This window comes from Protopterus annectens, chromosome 5.part0, assembly GCF_019279795.1.
Source record: "Protopterus annectens isolate FY-2018-M chromosome 5.part0, PAN1.0, whole genome shotgun sequence".
In the NCBI taxonomy this organism is placed as follows: Eukaryota; Metazoa; Chordata; order Ceratodontiformes; family Protopteridae; genus Protopterus; species Protopterus annectens.
In genome coordinates, this window is record NC_056735.1 from 1,243,763,165 (window position 1) to 1,243,783,985 (window position 20,821).

Below are 20,821 nucleotides of genomic sequence, written 5' to 3' on the forward strand. Positions count from 1 at the left end.
AACTATATATATAAAACTAATATATATAACTAATATATATAAAACTATATATATATATATATATATATATATATATATATATATATATATATATAAAACTATATATATATATATATATATATATATATATATATATATATAAAATTTTATATATATATTGCTGTGACCTCTTTGCATCATCCATAAAGAACAAGTGCAGCAGCTACTTTTCCCTAATTCCCCCCCCCAAGCATCCCCAAGAGACTCTCCTCTTCTCAGTTGGCCTTCTGATCTTCTCTACACCCCCTTTCCCTCTCATTCCCCTCTTTTTGAAAAAAGCTCACAGGTTAAGAAGCAAAGTGATCCTCATTGCACCCTTCTGGCCCTGACAGATCTGGTTCCCCTTCCTATGGCCTCACTTAATTTACTCTCCATGGATTCTGGACCTAGTTCCAGATCTGCAGTGTCACCCGCAGGGACTGGTGCATCCCATCCTTCAGAATCTTAAGCTTACAGCTTAGTTCCTCAAGTTCCATTAGTCGCCAGGCAGAATAGCTTGCCTTCCTCAGTTCAAAGAATTCTACTGGCCTCCCATAGACCATACACCAGGAAACTCTACCTTGGCAAATGGAAGAGATTTTTGAGTTAGGTATGTGATAATGACCTCAGTCCCTTATCCGCAGTAGCTGATAAAGTTTTTCAATTTTTAGCTACCTTTTTTGATGGAGCAGCTTCTGCTTTCACAATAAAGGTTCAATTATTGGCCATTTCTAACTTCCACAATGCCTTCAAGGACCCATTCATTAATTTCTCACTGCTTATGCAAAGTGTTCCTTAAAGGGGTTTTATTAAAACCTCCATTTAAATATCCTATAGCTCCATGGGATCTGACTTTGGTCTTGTTTTTTGGTGCCCCCCCACTTTGAACCGACTTGCCACCTAAAATTCCTCTCATGGAAAACTGTTTTTTCTAATAAGTACCTCTGCCAGAAGAGTTCCTGAAATTCAAGCAATATGTTCAAAACCCCCCATATCTGGTTTTTCATAAGGATAGAGTTTCACTAAGTACTAACCCTTCCTTTCTCCCTAAGGTGGTCTCAGAATCTAGTATTATTCAAACTATTGATTTGCCCATGTTCTTCCCCAGTGTTTCCAACAGGGGTGAATATTGCATTTGCTGGATGTCAACAGACGGTTACAATTTTACCTCAGCAGGTTTAAAGAATCAAGAAAATCAGACCAGCTATTTGTATCCTTTTCTGGTCCAACTTTGGGAAACTGTCTCAAAAGTTACTTTGTCTAAATGGCTGAGACTGTGTTACCTTCATTTACAGTCACAACTCCATTACCTGTGCCCGTGAGAGTGCATTATGCCAATCAATAGCCACGTGAGCCGTTTTCCACTCCAAGGTTTCCATGGATGAAATATGTACAGCCGCACCGTGGACTACTCCACATACCTTTATCAGTCATTACAAATTGCATATGGTCTCCAGTGGAAAGTCAAGGATGAATGAAGATTGACAACATCTAATAGAGAAGTTATGTACTCACCATAACATTCTATCTGTGTTGTCGATCTTCATTCATCGTTAACACTGTACCCTCCTCCTCCCTCATGTACACTTCCTGGAGGCTCAGACGCTTGTTCTGGAAACTTGTTAGGTTCGAACTTGGACATGGCTTCTCTCTGTTTTAACAGATTCTTATGTTTTACTATGGCTGCAAACTCGATCTGAGGTAGTATGGAGAGGGGTACTGTGGGCAGTCTTAGCTCAAGTGTTTTTGGCTGGCGTGAGCTGTATAACGGCCAGGCCAGTTCCAAGGATCAGAACTGAGTACGATGAATGAAGATTAACAACACAGATGGAACATTATGGTGAGTACATGACTTCTTTTTGTGGCAGAGCGACATGTGTTAATAGTTGGTCTCAAAGACGATATCTACAGCATGTTGTACTGCAACCTTTTGTACCAAAGCGTTTTCCTTTGGATCATTGTAAAATGTTTTTCACTGGCAAAGTCTCTTTATGAACTTCACTGTCAGAAGAATGAGAGTGAGTCCCCATCTGCCTGCTGGCTCACTTTCTGATGGATACATTTTTTATTTTCTCTCTAACCTAGTCTGTAAAAAATAAAATGTCTTTGATCCTCCTGGAAAAATAGTGTGAAGATAGCTGGATACATCAGCTTGAATCCCACACATCCTTCTTGACATTCCCCAATTGTTGTGATAAATTTGCTTCTCTTCTTAATTATTTTCTAAAAACATTGTTCTCCCAAGTTTTCAGTAGTTTGCCCTTCTGCCACAATTTTGTCAGGATCAACTTTTTTGCTGGTATGATTCCTTCTGTACTAATATAGGTCTTGGCTGCTTTCTCATGGCTGAGTATGGGGCATACACTCAGGGTGCCCTTTCAATTACCATATCTCTCTGTGGAGGGTATGGTGACAAAGACGCATCTGTTGCTATATGGTGCTGTGAGCAGAGGAATTTATGTAACCATACTCTTTCTCAAAAGTGAAGATTGAAACAGATAGGGAAGAACTGAAGGTAGTAGTTGAATGACATAAAAAATCAAAGGAGAAGAGAAAAGGAGATAAAAAGCTTACTGAAGGAGGAAAGATGGTTGGGAAAGAACATTTGTGCAGTGAGCAAGTCACACTGGATGTGATTTGGCAGGAACTGCAAAGTGAAAAAAGACAATAGAAAATGTATTAGTGCAGGAGAAGAAGCTGGTTGAATTGACTAAAGGACTGAATGAATATGCTATGGTCATAAAAGACTTGGCAGAAAATGAGGAGCTCAAAGCCCAGGTGGCCACTGCTGAAGAAATATTGTATTGTATAGAACCCAGGGCTGTGGATGCCAAAGACAAAGCCTGGTGTAAAAACATTAAGATATCAGGCATACTGGAGAGGTATGAGAAAAGGGGACTGTCAAGTAGCTACTGTTCTCCCTGCTGGAGGAATGGACTTACCTTTCTTATGTCCAAGTTACTGACAGAGACAGCCCACAGGAATATGTAGCAGCCAGATGTGTAGACTGCTAAGAAGTCCCAGCTGATAATAGTGTGATTTCAGTCACAAGCCCTAAGGAGAAGATGCTTATTGTGTTGTGGACACCAGGAAAGAAACTGAATGTGGAGGACATGGCAGTGTTCACTGGCCAGGTTTCTTATTTCAGACTAGACAGAAGAACACTTTCTTCCCTGTGATCAAAGTGGGCAAGGAGAAGGGATTCTCCAAGATGGCTGTACATTGACCAACAGTGTAACTTCAGCTCTCCCAGTGGGAAAAAAATAAACAGACAAGGGTCAGGAACTCTGCCACTTGTAGTAAATTCAGTTACTGGCTAGTAAGTATACTGTAAGGATGCCAACAAACAAGAAACTAAGAAAGTCTAAAAGAAAATAAACTAGGAAAGGTGAAGAGAAAACATGTACTGGGAAGAATCTTGCAGCTGCTCAGCAAAAAAGCTGTTCAAATTCCAACTTTAGTGCAAGACATGGCTTCCAGTAATCTTGTGGAAACAAATAAGTCAGATGTGCTCAGAGCTGATTAAAATAAATGAAACACTGGAGTGTAACAATTCAAAAAAGGCTGGAATAAGGAAAAAGCTTTAAACAGATATTCAGATGATCTGATAAAACTGCAAAAATCAGAGATTGAAATGAAGAAAAGGCTGGTTGAGTATGAGACTGCTCAGGAAGAGATGTTTAAAAAGCTGGTAGAATTAGAGGACAGAGCATGTAGGGGAAATTTGAGATTTTCTGATGTACCAAAGGTACATTAATTTTATGAAGATACAAATAAGCAGCTGGACTGACTGGTATTGTACAGCAGGAATTGTTAAATGACACTGTGTTATGTACCACATCTAGCCATGAGAAAGCCAAGACCTGTATTATTAAAGATATAAACCTACCAGCAGAAAGAGTTGATCCTGACAAAACTGTGGCAGAAAGAAACGGAGAGTATTAGAAGTTGGAGTCAGTAGAGCTTTTATGGAAAATGAATCACTGTACACCAAGCAGAAAAGAAACCCATTTATTCCAGTAATCAGGACATTTCAAGAGGCAGGTATGAGATTAAAGCTGCTGTATCCAGCTGTCTTTAGAACATTTTTCCTGGAGGATCGGAGTAATTTTCTGATGCAGAACAGGCTAAGGACGAAATACAGATTTGTCCATCAAAAAAGAGAGCCATCAGGCAGAAGAACTCTATCATTCTTCTGATAAAGCAAATGGAGAGACTTTGCCAGTGAAACCTTTTCCAAAGGAAAATTTTCGAGAGACCGAGAAAAGCACAGGAGTTGACTAGATGAATCTGTGGCAGCTTGGAACTGAAACAGAGTCTGGGTTGTGAGATGGAGATGAACAGGCAGAAGACCACCAATACAGAAACTAGTGAAAAAATGTGAGGCTGCAAGCATAAATTGCATCTGTGAAATATGGCTGTATAAGAAAAAGTGGAAAGACTGGACTTTTGTTGACTTGGTTAAACTTGTGGGGAACTGTAAGGCATTTGCCTCACTTTGTCATTAATGTTTGAAAGGAAACTGAGGGAAGGGAAAGAGGATGGAAAAAGGTGACTAAATAAATAAAATTTATTCTTAACAGTATATCAAACTTTTCATGATATACATGTGTTATAGTAAAGCATTTTTAGTTCCTGTATATGATGAAGATACTAAAGTAAACAGATGCCTTTTTTACTTCTTTCTTGTATTAAGAAATGTAGGCATTGCAAAGAATAAAAAAGGCTAGACAAAAGCATGTTTAAGTTAATAGGATGTAATCTTGGGTTGTTGAAGTGGGGGATGGGGTGCAAAAATGCACATATCATAATTATGTAGAGCTGATATTTGAATAGGTAAATGTTTGGATTAAGCCTTTGGCTTTATATAATAATATGTTTTAAGTGGAAACAAGTAAACAAGAGAACACTGAATGTAATGAAAAGTTTTCCTTTAGGAGCCAGGAGCTGAGGAGTATATTTTTTTTGCTTATATTTTCATGGAGACAAACTGATTATAGGGCAGTAAAAAAGCCAGGATGCTGTTTCTTCAAGGCTAAAAGTTAATGTTTTCTGATAACATGCAAATTTTTCACATTTAGGAGGGAAATAAAGATAAAGAACAAACATCAGTTAGTGTAAGTAGAAGCACGGGCAATAACATTTTGTCTTAACATGGATAACCTCATCTTTAGGCTGGTTTAAGGCATGTGTCTGCAGCTGCCTATCTGGGACAATTATTTCTAGTGTGAGTGTTAAACATTGTTTGAAGATGTACATAGTTGTGTGAGTTTGTATTAAGTTAAAACGTTATGAGGGTGTTTTTTTGTTTGTTTGATGGATTTCTTTAAAACAAACAGTATTGTAAAATGTGCCATACGTTCCAGTGTTGGTAAGAAAAACTTTATAAAGGATCAACGTGCCAATCAGTGAGTGCATGTATCACAGAAAATGGAAACTGGCATTTAAAAAACTGTTATATAATAGTTGGGAATAACTTGTAATGGTGACAGTATATTATGGAATTTGAATGGCCTCACAAGTACAGACCAAAAAGGAAAGAATAGTTAAATGCAGAGTGCAATAGTAATGCTACAGTAAACACATTTGGAAAGATCTGAGCATGTGAACTTGATAAAGAAAGGATTTCAGAATGGCTATTCAGCAGAATATCAGGGACAAAAGAAAAGAGAAGTACTTGTATTAATTGCTTGCGGAGCTCCAATAGTGACAGAAGATGGAGGAAAAAGGCAGATTTGTGGTATATAAGGGTTACTGGCAAGGGATAAGGATTATGCTGGCATGTATTCATATTCCACCAAAAGCTGCTATTGTGGAGCTAAAAAACATTTGGGAGAAATAGCCTTCAGCATGCAATATCACTTTTTAAGTGATGATTGGAATTTGATTTCCAGCAATGAGGATGCATCTGGGGGGCCCAGAAGGGAGAATATAAAAGAGGGTATATTTCTGAAGAAATTTTTGAAAACATTTGTTATGGAAGATGGAATTCAGTACTAGGAACTCAGAGTTTACATTTTATTCCATAGGCTAAAATAACTAGGCTAGACTAGACAGAAATTACATTTCACAGAAACATGTACATTTAATTGAGAACCTTGACGCATCTAATAACTATTTCAGATCATGGGCCAATAATACTAAAATAAAAATGTAGGATTATAAAGTAAAGCTGCAACACTGGCACTACCATACCCACCTGTTTAAAAGAGAGAAACTTAAGGAATGGGTAGTGGGAATTATTTATTTATTTATTAGGCAAGATAGAATGTACTCCATAAGTTATAGGTAGTGAGTGGAATAAATTGAAAGTTCATAGGATGTTACTAGGGTAACGACCCCAGGGCTCTTATAAGTCTAGCCAAATTCAACCCATGTTCCCAGGGGTGTCTGGTTCAATCAGATACTAAAATAAGCACCTATTGCAAATCTGACCTCAAGGCAGTGACAAGTGGAGTGCCACAGGGTTCCGTCCTGGGACCTCTCCTGTTTATCTACTTCTCTGAAATACAGGCTAACACAGAAGGCCTCTGGCTGACTAAGTTCGCAGATGACTGCAAACTAGGAGCCATAGTCAAGTCCCCAAATGATGTGGACATCCTACAGAAGGGCCTCACTGCGACAGATGCCTGGTGTCAGAGCCATGGCCTCAAGCTCAATGCCAAAAAGTGCAATGTCATCCCCTTTGGTAAAAACTCTGTACCCATGAACTGCCACATAGGCAGCTATCTACTTAACACCAAATGCGTGATAAGAGACCTTGGGACCCAGGTGGACAGTAGTCTCTCCTTTGATAGTCACATTGCCACAGTAGTCAGGAAGTCCTTCTACGTGGCACACCTCATCATAAAAGGGTTCTCATCCAGGAAAAAGAGGCCATTGTTCCGCTCTACTCATCACTCAGACCCATTATAGAGTACAACGCCCCAGTTGGAATGTACCTCACAAGACGTCTGCAGCAGCTGGAAAGGCCACAGAATTACGTCACAAAGAGGATTACTGGCCTCAAACAAATGCCCTACACTGACCGCCTCAAAAAACTCCAGCTTTACTCCGTAGCATATCGCCTACTCCGAGGTGATCTCTGCCTAACATATAAAGCTATGTCAAACCCAGAGCTGTTGGACATGCTACACCTAAAGAAATCCCAATCCCTGCAAGCTACATGCTCTAGGGACCTAAACCTTGCCACCACAACAAACAGGACATGCTGGAGGGATAGATTCCTGTCCCAGAAACTTCCTATACTCTGAAACAAGCTACCTATCTATGTCAAACAAAGTTCTTCATTAGCACTCTTCCAGAAAAATCTTGATGAGTGGATGGGAAATAGGAAATACACCCAGGGATCACTTCTGTCTCTCTGCTGGACAGTGGCACAGGAAAATAACTTTCTTGGGTGGCGTAAGCTGTGGTACCTTGCTGGCTAGGCTTACATAGGCCCTTGGGCCGATAGCCTAGTACCTACCTATGAAACCTATTGCCCCTGTCCAGATAGGATACAGGCTGAATCCCTAGGGTGAATTTCTGGTTACCCGTCCAGTTGTCCAAATTATGCTTAAATAGGGCCAGTGAGGGGCTTTGTTTAACATGAATAGGAAGCTTGTTCCAAAGGTGGGACAACCTCTGTGAGAGACAACTGTCCCTCCAGCAAGTTCTGTTGTTGCATACCAGGTTAAAGTCCTTAAGTCAGTGACCCATGTGTCATTTGACTTGCGAATGTGCAGCATTTCCATTAAAGCTGGGTAAGAGATTGCTCTGTATGAAAGACACAGGTTGCCTCTGAGCAGTCTGTATGACACAGTAAAGTGACAATGATTTCTGTCTGTCTACATAACATGGATCTTGAAGACCCTGAATTTTCTTGTAAGGAACCTTTGTGGTCTCTCCAATTGCTTGCAGGTGTTTGGAAAGGAACATACCAAAGGAAGCATTGTACTGTATTATTGGCCTGATTAGGAAAAAGTGCAGGGTTATTATCACCGCTTTTTTTTTTTCTTGAAGCAATGCCCATACTTATGAGATGAACAATATAAAATGCCCTTCTTACCACTGTGGAGACATGGTGATTGAAGTTAAGGTTGCTGTCGATCACTCACCACTGAATGTGTGGTTGGGGTATTGCTATTAATGTGGAGACTTGCAGGAACATCACTCTTGCTGAAGGGGATGATCATGCATTGTTTGCATTAAGTTAAAACCATGACTTTGGCATCAGTCGTTAGTCTGCAATAAGACCTTCTCTCAGGATGTTGACATCACTATGGGTTTCAATGATCTCCCCCAATTTGCAGTCATCAAGAAACTTTGTCAGCCACAGTCCTTTAGTTTTAGCCTGTACTTTGGAGATGTAGATTCAGAACAGTAGGAGTCCCGGAACTGATCCTTATGGAACACAACTGGTTACGGGTCTGCTGGAGGAGTTGGTGTCCCATATTTTGACTGTATGAGTTCTATCAGTGAGCCAGTTTACTGACACTGTGTGTGCGTTAATACCCAACTGGGTGAGTTTATCTGATGCCTGAGTGGGAGATTGTATCAAAGGCGTTGGCTAAGTCTAGGTAGGCTGTATACACAGATTTGCCCCTCATCTAGGGCTTTGGTGACTGTCTAGAAGAAATCCACCAAATTTAACAGGTATGATCATCCCTTGACAAAGCCAAACTGGGTGGGTTAATAAGGTTCATGATGATTCGTTCCTGGCCTTGCAGATGAGGTTGGTCAGGCTAATGGGTCTATAGTTCCCAGGGTCTGTGGATGCATCCCCTTTGTGCAAAGTGATGACGGTAGCCATTTTCCATTCCAGTGGGGCGATGCCAGTGCTTAGGCTGTAATTGAAAAGTGTGCCCAATGGTGATGCTAATTCCTGTTTTAATTCATGTAGAACGCAGCCCAGGCTGTTGTCTGGTTCCATAGAGGCTGTGTTTTTGGCCTTGGAGAGCACGTTTAAGACCTGCTCCTTGAAGATACTAGGTGGGTAACAGGTGTTAAGGATGCTTTGGGTTATATGTGATGGGGACAGGGGAGTGAAGATTTTACTGAACCTGTCAGCCAGCAGGTTTGTTATATCCACAGGTTCTGTATGTGTAGTACCATTAGCTATGTGTTCACCACAAATCTGGCCCTTACCTTTGAGGTTACGGATGTAATTGTAGAATGCCTTGTGGTTTCCCTTAGTTAGGGAAGCTAATTTGGATTCGTAGTTAGCTCTGGAGTCTTGTTTGCTTAAGTTGATTGTTTGCTTAAGTTGAGGAGACCGCTCCTTCCTACTTTTAGACAGCCATTTCTTTCTCCTATTGTTTAGCCTATTAATGTCAGTTGTCAACCAGGCATGTTTGTTTTTCCTTGAAGATACTGCTTTGGTTCTATCAGGTATGGCAGAAGGTCTATACAGTTGTACAGGTGCTCATATAAAACATTGGTGTATAACTCAACATAGGTGTCTGTTCCATCAGTGGGGGAAGAGGCTATGAAGCTGTTTATGCTGTCATATAAGAGGTTGTAATTGGCCTTGGATAAGTTTTTTAGTTTAGTTGATGCTAAGTTGGGGTCTCGTGTTACAGTTGGTTCTAACGAGACTGATTTGTGGTCAGATCTCACCAGGGAAGGCCACACACTAGGGGTGGTGCAGCAGTCTCCCATGTTGGTGAGCACCAGATTCGGGATGTTTGAGCCCCTTGTGAGTGTGTCAACCAGCTGGTCCAGGGCATTGGAATTAATGAAGTCCAAGAACTTTTGGGCAAGTGAGTTAGAACAGGCACAATTTACCCAGTCAATGGATGGGTGATTAAAGTGACCCAAAACCAGACTGGTTGTATCTTAATTGACTGAAATAGATCCAAGTAGGCTGAATGTCTCGATTCATGGAGGGGGTCCTGTAACTGACACTGACCTCAAGAGAGGGTCCTTACCTACAGTCAATTGCACCTGAAGTAATTCAAAGGAAATGTACTGTTTAACCAATCTAAAGGTGTATTTATCTTTAATGAATATTGATACACCACTTTCTTCTCACGCCTTCAGTTTGTAGTCTGAATGTGTGGAAGGAAATGTAACCTGGTATAAATGGGGTGCTGTCCGCAGCCTTAAACCATGTCTCACTGACTGCACAAATCTCAGCATCTTCCAAGATGAGGACTGCTTCCAGTGAGTGCAGTTTCTAGTGTATATTCCTAGCATTTGGCAGCATAACCTTGAGGTTGTTTTTAGAGGAGATTTTTACATTGGGAATTTTGTTCTTGTGACATTGCCTAAAAAAGGCACTATGGGGTGGCAAGAGCCTTAGGTCCCAGGGGTGACAGATGAAGATAATCTCTAGCAAAGCATTGAGGACTGTCGACCGTGTAATCCCAGGCTGACAGATACTGGATCCCCATTGAATGACAGCAGAAACAGTCAATCATTTTTTGTTTGTATTGAGGTATCATCACAGGGAAGGGTAAAATACTGCTGAGCATAAAACTAGGGTAGAAATAAGAGAGAGAAATGGTTAAGAATTAAGAATTATTTAGAGGGGTTGACAAAGGTTGAAGTATTACAGAATAAAAGGAATGTAAGAGAATCAAGAGGAGGTGCAATTGTAGAGTGCTAAAGAGAAATGAAGGGAGTATCTGGATAATATACATGAGATTAGAAAGACTGCTCTTAAGCAACTGTTTTCTGATAACTCTACAGTGCAAAAACTTTTGCAGTGACTTAGTCAACAGCAAGTAGAAACGGTTGTTGCCAAACTCAGGGAACCTATAAGAACAATAACCAGAGATCCTATATGGGTATTAGTTATTTCAGAAATTTTATGAAAATTTGTAGAATAACTGGTAAAAATGAAGAAAAAGCACAAATGGAGATATTTATGAAAGACTTGTATATGCCAATGTTGGAGTTAGATGAGGCTCAACAATTAACAGTTAAGACAGAAGGAGGGAATGAGATTGAGATGATCATGTATAATCAATCTGCAGGAAAGTCTCCAGGAACAGATGACATTCTGATGGAAGTTGAGAAGCTATGCTGGGAGAAAGTGATAAAGATCTGGGAGGTTTTCTTTAGCAGTATTTTAAAAGGAAGGAAGGAAGGCACTAACATCCTGGAAAAAGCCATGGTGGCTGTAATGCGTAAAGATGGAAAAGACTCATCTGATCCTGCTTCATATAGGTTCATTTCAATTTAAAACCATGGTTAAACAGTGTTTGTCTATAACAGCTAAAAGAATGGCAAAGGTGATACCAAAATTGATAGATATGGGCCAGTGTGGTTTTGTGGAGGATAAGCAAATATTTGACAACCTTAATAGAACGACAACAATCCAGAAGGAAAACAGAATGTAAGAAATACTGCTGCTGTTGGTGAGTCTTGATGCAGGGAAAGCTTTGTTAGAGTAAGCTCCAATTTTATGCATATGGCAATGGACAAATTTGCATTTCCTGATGCAACAATAAGGTTAATTAGGAGGATATATGAAGGATCAGAGGCAAAAATCAAAGTGGGAGGGTTCATCTGTGATGAGTTTTTTTCTGAACAGAGAAGCCAGGCAGGAGTGCCCTCTCTCCTCTTTATTTGTGTTATACTTAGAACCATTGGCAAAAGAAACCATTGGTTTCAGTTTATTGTATAGAGTTATATATGTAATGTATAATGTTTGTAAATGGGAAATTGTTGATATGGTTTGATTATTTTTGTGTAATACCAGTTTGTGTATGTCACAAGTGATAATACAGTTAGGTGTGTTTTTTTTTTTTTTAAGTGTACAATGAGAAGGGCCTTCGATGGCAGTTGGCATATTTAGTGGTTTTACCAGGAGACAGTTAAGTCATTTGCAGATGCAGGGGAGGTAATGGACTACGTCAAAACACCAGCAAAAACCATACGGTAAATAGGATGTTTGAAAAATAGGCAACCACTGGGCAGGTGATTGATGCTGGGAGTAGTAATGACTCTGATCAGAGAATAATGCTGGTGAGCAATTCTACTTAATTATGACAGCACCAATAGTACAGATGCAAATGTACTCCCCTAGAAGGACAATGTTATCACTAGATGAGTAGACAGTTTTTGTTTATATGTATGTATATAGTAGCTAAAGTAAAAGGGGGTTAGATCAGAGGGGCAGAGGAACACTAGGTGAGGATAACTGCTAGTTGAAATATTGAGGAAAGGACTGCAGTGTAAAGCAATGTTAAGTGAAGGATATTGGAGGGATGGGCATGAGTGAAGGACCAAATGAAAGGAATGATGCAGGCAGGTGAAAAGATTTTACATGTTAAGGCATGGATTGTCAGTGGCTTGTGGAATAAGGTAAAGAGGGAAAGACTGATGGGTTGGATGAGAAGAACACAAGCGGACATATTAGCTGTAGTGGAAACTTATCTAAAGTAAGATGAATTGTATTATTTGAGGAAGAGAGGATATCAGGGTAGTAGCTTCAGCTACTTGGGGATCAGAAGAAGAAGAAAAGGTGTGGCAGCATTAATGAAGAAAACACGTCCGTTGTGGATAGACAAGTTGGAAGATAGGAAAGTTAAGTATGCAGGTATTAACAGTGTATTGGAAGGAATAAAAGTCATGATAGTGACAATATACAACCCTCCTAAAGTGGATGTTGAAGAGATTAGGAAACTTTTTTTTTGGCTGGGGGGGGGGGGGTAGTATGCACTTTGGACTGAAATGTAACTGTAAGGAGAGATGAAACAAAATTAGGTCCTAGGACGAGGAGTTTGATGAAAGGAAGGAAGGTTTTTAAAATAATTTAGTCAGTGAGGTGGATGGACACTAGATTGATAAAGGAAGGTAGGGTGAGAGGCCCAGACTATACTGATTAATCAGAAAGATGTGGTAGTTGGTTAAGAATAGATAGGGAAGTTAAAAGAGGTGATACCCTAGCCTATAATTTACTCCGATAATGTGATGATAAGTTTGAATATGGAGCTTGGTGCAGAAGATAGAGTGGAAAATCACTGGAGAGTAGAGAATAGGAGGAGACAAGAAGTTGTATATTACTAGAAATGTTAGAACAGTTTATGGATGAGACAGTGGAGTGGGAGAGAGTTTAAGGGGGGGAGGGTTGAAATGAAAACTAGAACAACATACTAGAACGGTTCTAGAAAATTATAACACTCATCCCATTCTATTATCTTTCCCTCTCTAGTTATTTGCTCCCAATGCCTTGGTCCTTTTGCCAGTTTTCTCCAGTAAATTCCAGCCACCCCCTTGCCTGTTCAGTATACCCCTACTTGCAGTCATCCCTATCGGCATGTTGGTTTGGTTAATTCTTTGAATACTTTCTACTTATGAATATAATGTTCTGTATACCTGTTTTTCTAAGGATCTGCATCCAAAATTCCCTCCCTGTTTCTTAATCATATATTTCCACTTTGAATTATAACTTTCTGCTTGCATTATGTACATAAGCCTTAATTGTGCATCTCTAAAAAAAAAAAAAAAAAAAAAAATCCCTTCAAATCAGGTAATCCTAAACCATCTAGTTCTCTTGGAAGGATCAACTCATCCCACTTAATCCCCTCCCAGAAGTTTAATTCATTTTAATCTGCACTGAGTACATTAGATTTATGTTTCCTCTAAATTACTGGAAGCCATCTGTTTTACCAATACTTGATCTGCTTTTTTTGCTGAACAGCTGCAGGATTCTTCATAGTCAGTGTTTTTCCATAAGTTTTGTCTTTGCTGGCATCCAGGCAGTGTACTTATTAGCTAGTAAATGAGTTTTACTGAAGCTGGCAGAATTACTAGCTCTTATTTCCCTGTTTTGTTTTGTTTTTTTCACACTGCGAGAACTGTATTTAAACTGTTGAGCATTGAGCAGCCTTCTTGGAAGTCAGGATTATTTATTAGGTTTGATAGAATGGGATTTCCTACAAGATGGTTGGAGGAAATGCAAATTCTCAGAAGCACAGGGATGCCCTCTATCCTCACTTTTATTTGCTTTGTATATAGAATTCCTTGCAGAGAAGAAAGTTTGGGATGAAGGGTTATGAATGGGGAAGGACAGGCTAAGAAACTGCTTTTTGCTGAACAGCTGCAGAATACTTCCAGGACAGCAATTTCTCCAACTTTTCTGTTGATTTTCTGTCAGATTTTCCAAATCTCCTCTTTGCTGGCATCCAGGCAGTGTACTTACTAGCTAGTAGCAGTTTTACCCAGTTCCAGTGGCACTGCTGTTTCACAGTTTGTTTCAATGCTGGGAGAGCTAAAATTAAGCTGTTGATCAGTATGCAGCCATCTTGGAAGTTGATGTTCCCTTGTTCTTGGTCTGAAGATGATGCATCAGTTTCCCTGTGCCAGTGTAGATTCCTATTATGGTCACACACTGCATTGATATCCAGTACCACTTCCTGCAAAACCTGCTTGTAAAAAGCCTTATCTACATTACCTTTGGCTAGATTTTGCATGTCAGATATTCAGAGCCTTCGTTGGAGTCATGTTAGATGAGACAACAGCTGGACACTTGGTTGACAACCATAGAATGCCTAACACAGCTGGTTCAGTAGATTGACCGATATGCCCCAACAGTATGGCCATCATAAGTACAGTTTGCACATCATCAGCCACACAAGTGACTGTTTCATGTTTGGGTTGGCCTCTGGGTCAATGTGGCATTCACCATGTACACTGCCCTGTGCCCCATCCATGTGTTCTCCTGCCTTATTTCATTTATGTGTAGAGCCATTAGCAATGAAAATAAGGGACTCAGACATTCACAAGTGTAACTGATATGGTTATCAAGAAAAATTATCCTTATTCTCAGATATTTTGTACTTGATAAGTCCAGAAAAAGAAATAAATGTTTTGTGGAATATTTTGAGACAGATTTATGTCTCTTCAGGATGGAAAATGAAGATAAAAATTGGCTATAGCAATAAACTATATCCCACACTTGACTTTATTAGGCAATTCCTGTATTTATGTGGACACAATAAGATGAAGTATTTAAGTGCATGGATTAAAAAGAATTGTAGGTAGCTAATGATGAATGGGAAGAGACTAAAATGATGATACTAAAACTGAGAAACTGGATAGCAAGATAACAAGCAGTAAGAGTGTTTGTAGTACCATTAGTTTTATGTGCAGGTTTGGTGTATTTTTATTTACCAGAGGTACCATTAGTTTTATGTGCAGGTTTGGTGTATTTTTATCTACCAGAGGTACCATTAGTTTTATGTGCAGGTTTGGTGTATTTTTATTTACCAGAGGAGAAGTTATTGACTATTGAGAGTTGAAGGAATTTATTTGGAAGGGGAAAGGGGCAAGAGTTAAGTGAGATATGTATGTTTCCCCCATAGAACAAGATGGGTTAGGATTACCCAGTTTGAAGAAACTTGTTAACAGCTACGTAACTAATATATATATATATATATATATATATATATATATATATATATATATATATATATATATATATATAAAACATGCAGAAAGTTGTAAGTCGATGTGGAAAGGGATGGGATTTTGAGAAGTAAGGAGAGAAATGGATTATGGATGAAACTCCTTGAAGATAATAACCACCTTCCAGAATATTATATTCGGAAAGTATTCTACAAACTAAGCCAACATGAGACTGGAGAAAGGAGATCTTACCAATAGAGTTGAATGCAAGTAGGACTATAGAAAGTAACAAGGGAACTGGAATCTACTGGAGAAAAGTAGCAAAGGAACCAATGTTTTGGGAACAGATAACTAGAGAGGGGAAGGTAATAGACTGGGATGAGGCAAAGCAGCAGTTTTCAAAACAGGTTAGAGACTACCTTCCCTGCCAGGGATTGATGAGTATAAGCAAAGAGAAATGGACTGGTAATTGTTAAATAAAAGACCAGCTCTGGGAATATTTAATTTAAATGTAGAACAAAAGTTGATGCTTTTTAGTAGAGCATGCCAGATAGTGCATAACTGTAAGAATCAGTCAGAGGAGGTTAGAAAAGATTGGCAAGAGAGAATGGAAAGGCAGTATACAAAGGAGCAATAGGAATGCACCTGTACAGCTCCAGTATACAACAAAGTCAGGAAGAGGAGCTGGAATTTATTGGAGAAAACTGGCAAAGTAGCCAAGATATTGAGAGCAAATAACTAACGACGGAAATGTAATAGCATGGGATGAGAACAAGAAGACATTTGGACTGCAAGCTAGAGACTGCCTGTCCTTCCGCTGATTGATATCAGAATATAGGCAAAAAGAAAGGGATAGGTTAATCACAAGTGAAAGACCTGCTCTTGTAGAATATTCAGCTGAGTCTAGAACAGCAGCTACTGTTAGAAAAATGTGTAATGGGGCATATAAAATATTGCACCGTAACCATAAGAATCAGAGGTGGTTAGAAAAGATTGGGAAGGAGAGATTAGATAAGCAGTTTACAAGGGAACAACAAAGGGGAGGGACATTATGTATGTCTCCCATGTATGCAACAAAGCCTAGAAGATTTAGGATTTTTGCTTGGAAATGTTTGAATAGGTATTTTTGTACTGCAAGCAGACTTCAGATAATTTTTCCTTGAGTAGATAAAAATGCTGAAGATGTAATGGGAGAGAAAGTGGTAATTGGGAGAATGTTTTTGGGAATGCAGTAAGCTGGAATATTTAAAAAATTCTCTACAATATACTTTGTCAAAAATGTTGGAGTTGCCAATGGTTGTAACTAAGGCAACAACTCTTCTGAGCTGATATAGGATCTGAATTGCCCACACAAAGTAAGGTCTTACTAAGTTAAAAATGCCATTGGCTGCAAGAAAAAGCAATTACTAGAAAATGGAAATCAAAATCTAAACCATCTGGAACTAAAATACTGAATACTGTAAAGAAAATTAAAGAACTGGAAGTGGGATCCTTAGAAAAGGGAAGGAGCAAGTTACATAGAAATAAATGGAATTTTTGGTAGCAATACATATAGAATAATGTGAAATTTAAAGGACAGCAGAAATTGAGCATTTTATGTAGTGCCAGAATGAGTGACAAGTACCAAACTGTATACTGCATGAAAATAAAAGAAATATGGTGTGTGTGTGTGTGTGTGTGTGTATATATATATATATATATATATATATAGATATAGATATAGATATAGATATATATATATATATATATATATATATAGATATATAGATATATATATATGGGTCTACTTTTTCTCATTGAAAGCTCGTGCTTTTAAAATGTATGAAGCCATTTACATGAAAGTGCAGTTTTGTGACTACAAGTTCACTGAACCGGTAAAATTATAAAAAAGTCACTTCTGCAGGTGGACAAGCACCCCCCACACACTCGCTACTTTATATACATCTCCGAGATCGCACTACAATGGGGAAACAGGTATATTCTCTTATCCCAACTGTAGTGTGCTTTGGTGCTGCAGTGTTTTGTTTTTTTTTGTTTGTTTTTGTTTTGTTTTTTTTTATTACCGGTTCAGTGAACCAGTAGTCGCAAAAGTGCACTTTTGTGTAAATGGGTTTGTACTTCTCCTTTTCAAAAGCATGAGCTTTCAATAAGAAAAAGTAGACCGATATATACATTTAATTTTTTAATGTTATGTTCAATAAAGATTTGTGCAAATTGCTTGCAGTTATAGTCTTCCCTTGTATTGCAACAGTCAGAACCATAGTAGAATTTTCAACCGTGCTGTGGTCCTCACCATATAGTTAAAAATAGAGTAAGACATGGATGGCTGAACGACTCAGTTTTGTAATGAATTTAGTATCTGATGGATCCCCATAGTTGGTATTTTCTATTTCCAAAAAAAAAAAAAGTAATTGCATTCATAAAATAATAGCGTTGTCCAGCTGAGATCTGTACACATGTATTTATTAATTTCTTTGTGGAACATTGATAGTTTTATGAATGGAATATTTTTTAAATGGAGAATACCAAGTATGGGAAAAATATCCAATACTGTGAGGTTAGGTTAATCTTCCTGCATGTAAATACACTTGTGCGCATAGCTTAGAAGATGCTTGACTTGCTCATGTGTCATTACTAGTCTGTCCATTAACAGTAAGAGGTGTATGAAGTACTAATGTATTTGTCTGACACGTCTCAAAACTCTTCCAGTTTATATTCATGACACTGACTGAGAACTGTGAAAATGTTATGCTCAGAAGACACTTGCTTGAAACTGTATAACATCTGTCAGTGCAGAATGAATAGTCAGTTATGTTCTGCATCTTTTAGTTAACATACTTTGTATTTTTGACAATAATTTCTGCATGTAATGCATATAATGTGTAATAACCTAGTTAAGTTACTTTTTTTTATTTTCTTCTCCAGAGAGAGTTCATTCAGTTATGTAAAACACTGTACACCATGTTTCATGAAGATCAGGAAGAAAATGAACTCTACCAATCAATTGCCACTGTCAGTACTCTCCTGCTTCAGATTGGTGAGGTGGGACAGAGATTCAGCAGCTCAGGAAGTGTCTGTGAAGAGATTTCAAATGAAGTATCTTCAGAAGCATCAAACTCTGACCAGGATTCTGTGTTTTCAGATAATGGAAAGCCTGAGCGCAAAAATTCTCAGCAGTTGCCAGTTCTGGAGTCTGTCTGGATGGTATCATTTGAACATGTCTTAGCTTCACTTTTAACTGAGCAGTCACTGGTAAATTTTTTTGAAAAAACAGTGGATATAAAAGCAAAACTTGAATATGCTAAATCAAATCAATATAATCTAAGAACTAAAGGATCCGTCCTACAGACGTGATGGGATTATGGATATGAAACTGAAATTAGCAGAAATCAAGGCCTTCAGCATTACAGATTTTATCTAGGCATTACTGTAACTTGTTTGTTTCTGCTTTATTCAATTCTGCAGTTTCATGTCATGTTTCTCTAGTCTCCATTAATTTCAAATACTGTTCAATTCTGCCATTAACAAAAAAAAATGTACAGGAAGTACGCCTGCATCCAAAGCACTTGTTTGAATTCAAAAAAGTAATCTAAGTGAATTGTCTTATTTGTAGTGATTGTGTAATGTAAAGACGAGGCCTAGTGTGTGTGGTTTCAGGTGTTCCTGCCAGTTGTATTTTTCGCAGCCTGTATTGTGTTTTGGGATCACTCAGTTATTTTTTTTTTTCTCTGAATGTTTTCATCTCTTTGCTTACCAACACTGAGCTTCCACTGCAGCCAAAAATACGAACTTGTTCCTACTCATGTGATGAGAGCAGAGCCATCATCTAGGCAGCCAACAGAGGGGTAAATTGTTTTAAGTCCTACCATTCTCTTTGCATGCCTGCAAAAGGCCAGTGCAAAGGCTTGTCTTCAACTTTTGTGAATGAAATAGCCCCACCCACTCCACACCCATATATGTAAATTCTTTTGTCCATTTCTAGCCTCCATAGAGGACTGTAGGTTGTTTGTGCATCTCATGACACATGCTCAGCCCCTTCCCCAGAAAATAAGGGCAGTTCTGTCTCATCACTCCTCTTCCTTCTATTTGGTTCCCCAGGATAGCTAAACAAACCATTTTATCTTTGTACTCCACAGAGCGATAAAGGAAATTCACATTTGTCATGTAGTATCTCATTTACAAACACTGAAGTATTAACAGTTTGGCATGTGCATCTCACATCTTTTAATTTATGCCAAAAAATAATCACATTTCCCTTTTTTTTAAAACTGTGTTTCTCTGTCTGCCCTGCTTAGTCCTCTAACTGTCCTGTCAGTTATGTCTGCACACTTTGGATCCTACATTTGCTGATTACCACAATGTAGTAGTATTGCCAGATGTCCCCCTTCTGGCTCCTCTGGGAGTTGACCATGCTTAACCAATTAGTAGTGTCTATGGAGAAAGGGATTCCCTGGGGCAATAAGGACATGGCAGCTGGAATCCTTCATGTATGCATAGCCAGTCAGAACCCATAGTACTGTGAAATGTTACGTACATTGATGTTGCAGTACCCCCATTAATTAGGTTACCAGCAAGACTCCTGGTCTCCACCAGATTTCTTACAGGCAGTCGTTACAACTGAAACATGCCATGATATAGGATAACTGACCTCAGGTCCCTTATTCTGTCCTCCCCAGGCCAACTTCAGTAGAGAGCAGAACCCATTTCCGAACTTTGGCTGCTGTCTGCCCTGAGTTTTGTCATTTGGTCAAATAATTTATATGTATGTATATATATATATATATATATATATATATATATATATATATATATATAAAAAAAATTTTTGATGGAATTTTAGTAGCTGCCCTTGCTGATGGCTGCTGACATGTTTTATACAGGAAGGGGTTGTCATACCATAGGACTGGTGCCAAGAGAAGGAGCAGCATACTGGCTATGGCTTTGCATTGTGCCTGTTTAACATTGGAAGTAAAGATACTGCAACACAAAAAAGCTGCTACTAAAAGAGAAGCTTTTGGTAGCTGATTCAAAGTGCTCCTCATTTCTGTTTGTTGTAGTTCTGGAGAGAAACTGAGCCAAAATAATTGTTTCAATGCTGGTAATTGAAACTGTTTTAAAACTGTTTGTTGACTGTATAAAGATTTGTGTATCACTGCAGAGTAAACTTTAATCAAATGTCAGGTGTACATGGAATGTGCTTTTGACATCAGTGAAAATCTTTTGTGCTTCTTTTTCAATAAATACATTTTCTACTGGTATTTTGACATTACTTGGATGCTGTAATCATAACAAAAGAGGAATTTTTGTTCGTGTCAAGAATTAGCTTGGTAACTGATGCTTTCCTTACTATGATTTGGTAAAGGTGTAACCACTTAAACACCAGTTCTGTAAATGTTTAGTGCAAGTCAATTGTGATCTTACTTCAAAACATTCTTATAGGTTCATAGGTTCATAGGTTTATACT

At 38.6% G+C, this 20,821-nt stretch overlaps 1 protein-coding gene across 1 annotated transcript in view; it reads left to right on the forward strand.

Moving 5' to 3' along the window:
• The window catches only part of TBC1D8 (TBC1 domain family member 8), a gene marked incomplete in the record, with an annotated part of 2,215,010 nt that extends 2,194,395 nt beyond the window's left edge, over positions 1-20,615 (forward strand). Inside the window, 1 exon segment of the mRNA XM_044071089.1 lies at positions 18,283-20,615. Within this exon segment, the coding sequence (XP_043927024.1) occupies positions 18,283-18,711 (429 nt within the window).
• Between the last annotated feature and the right edge of the window lie 206 nt (positions 20,616-20,821).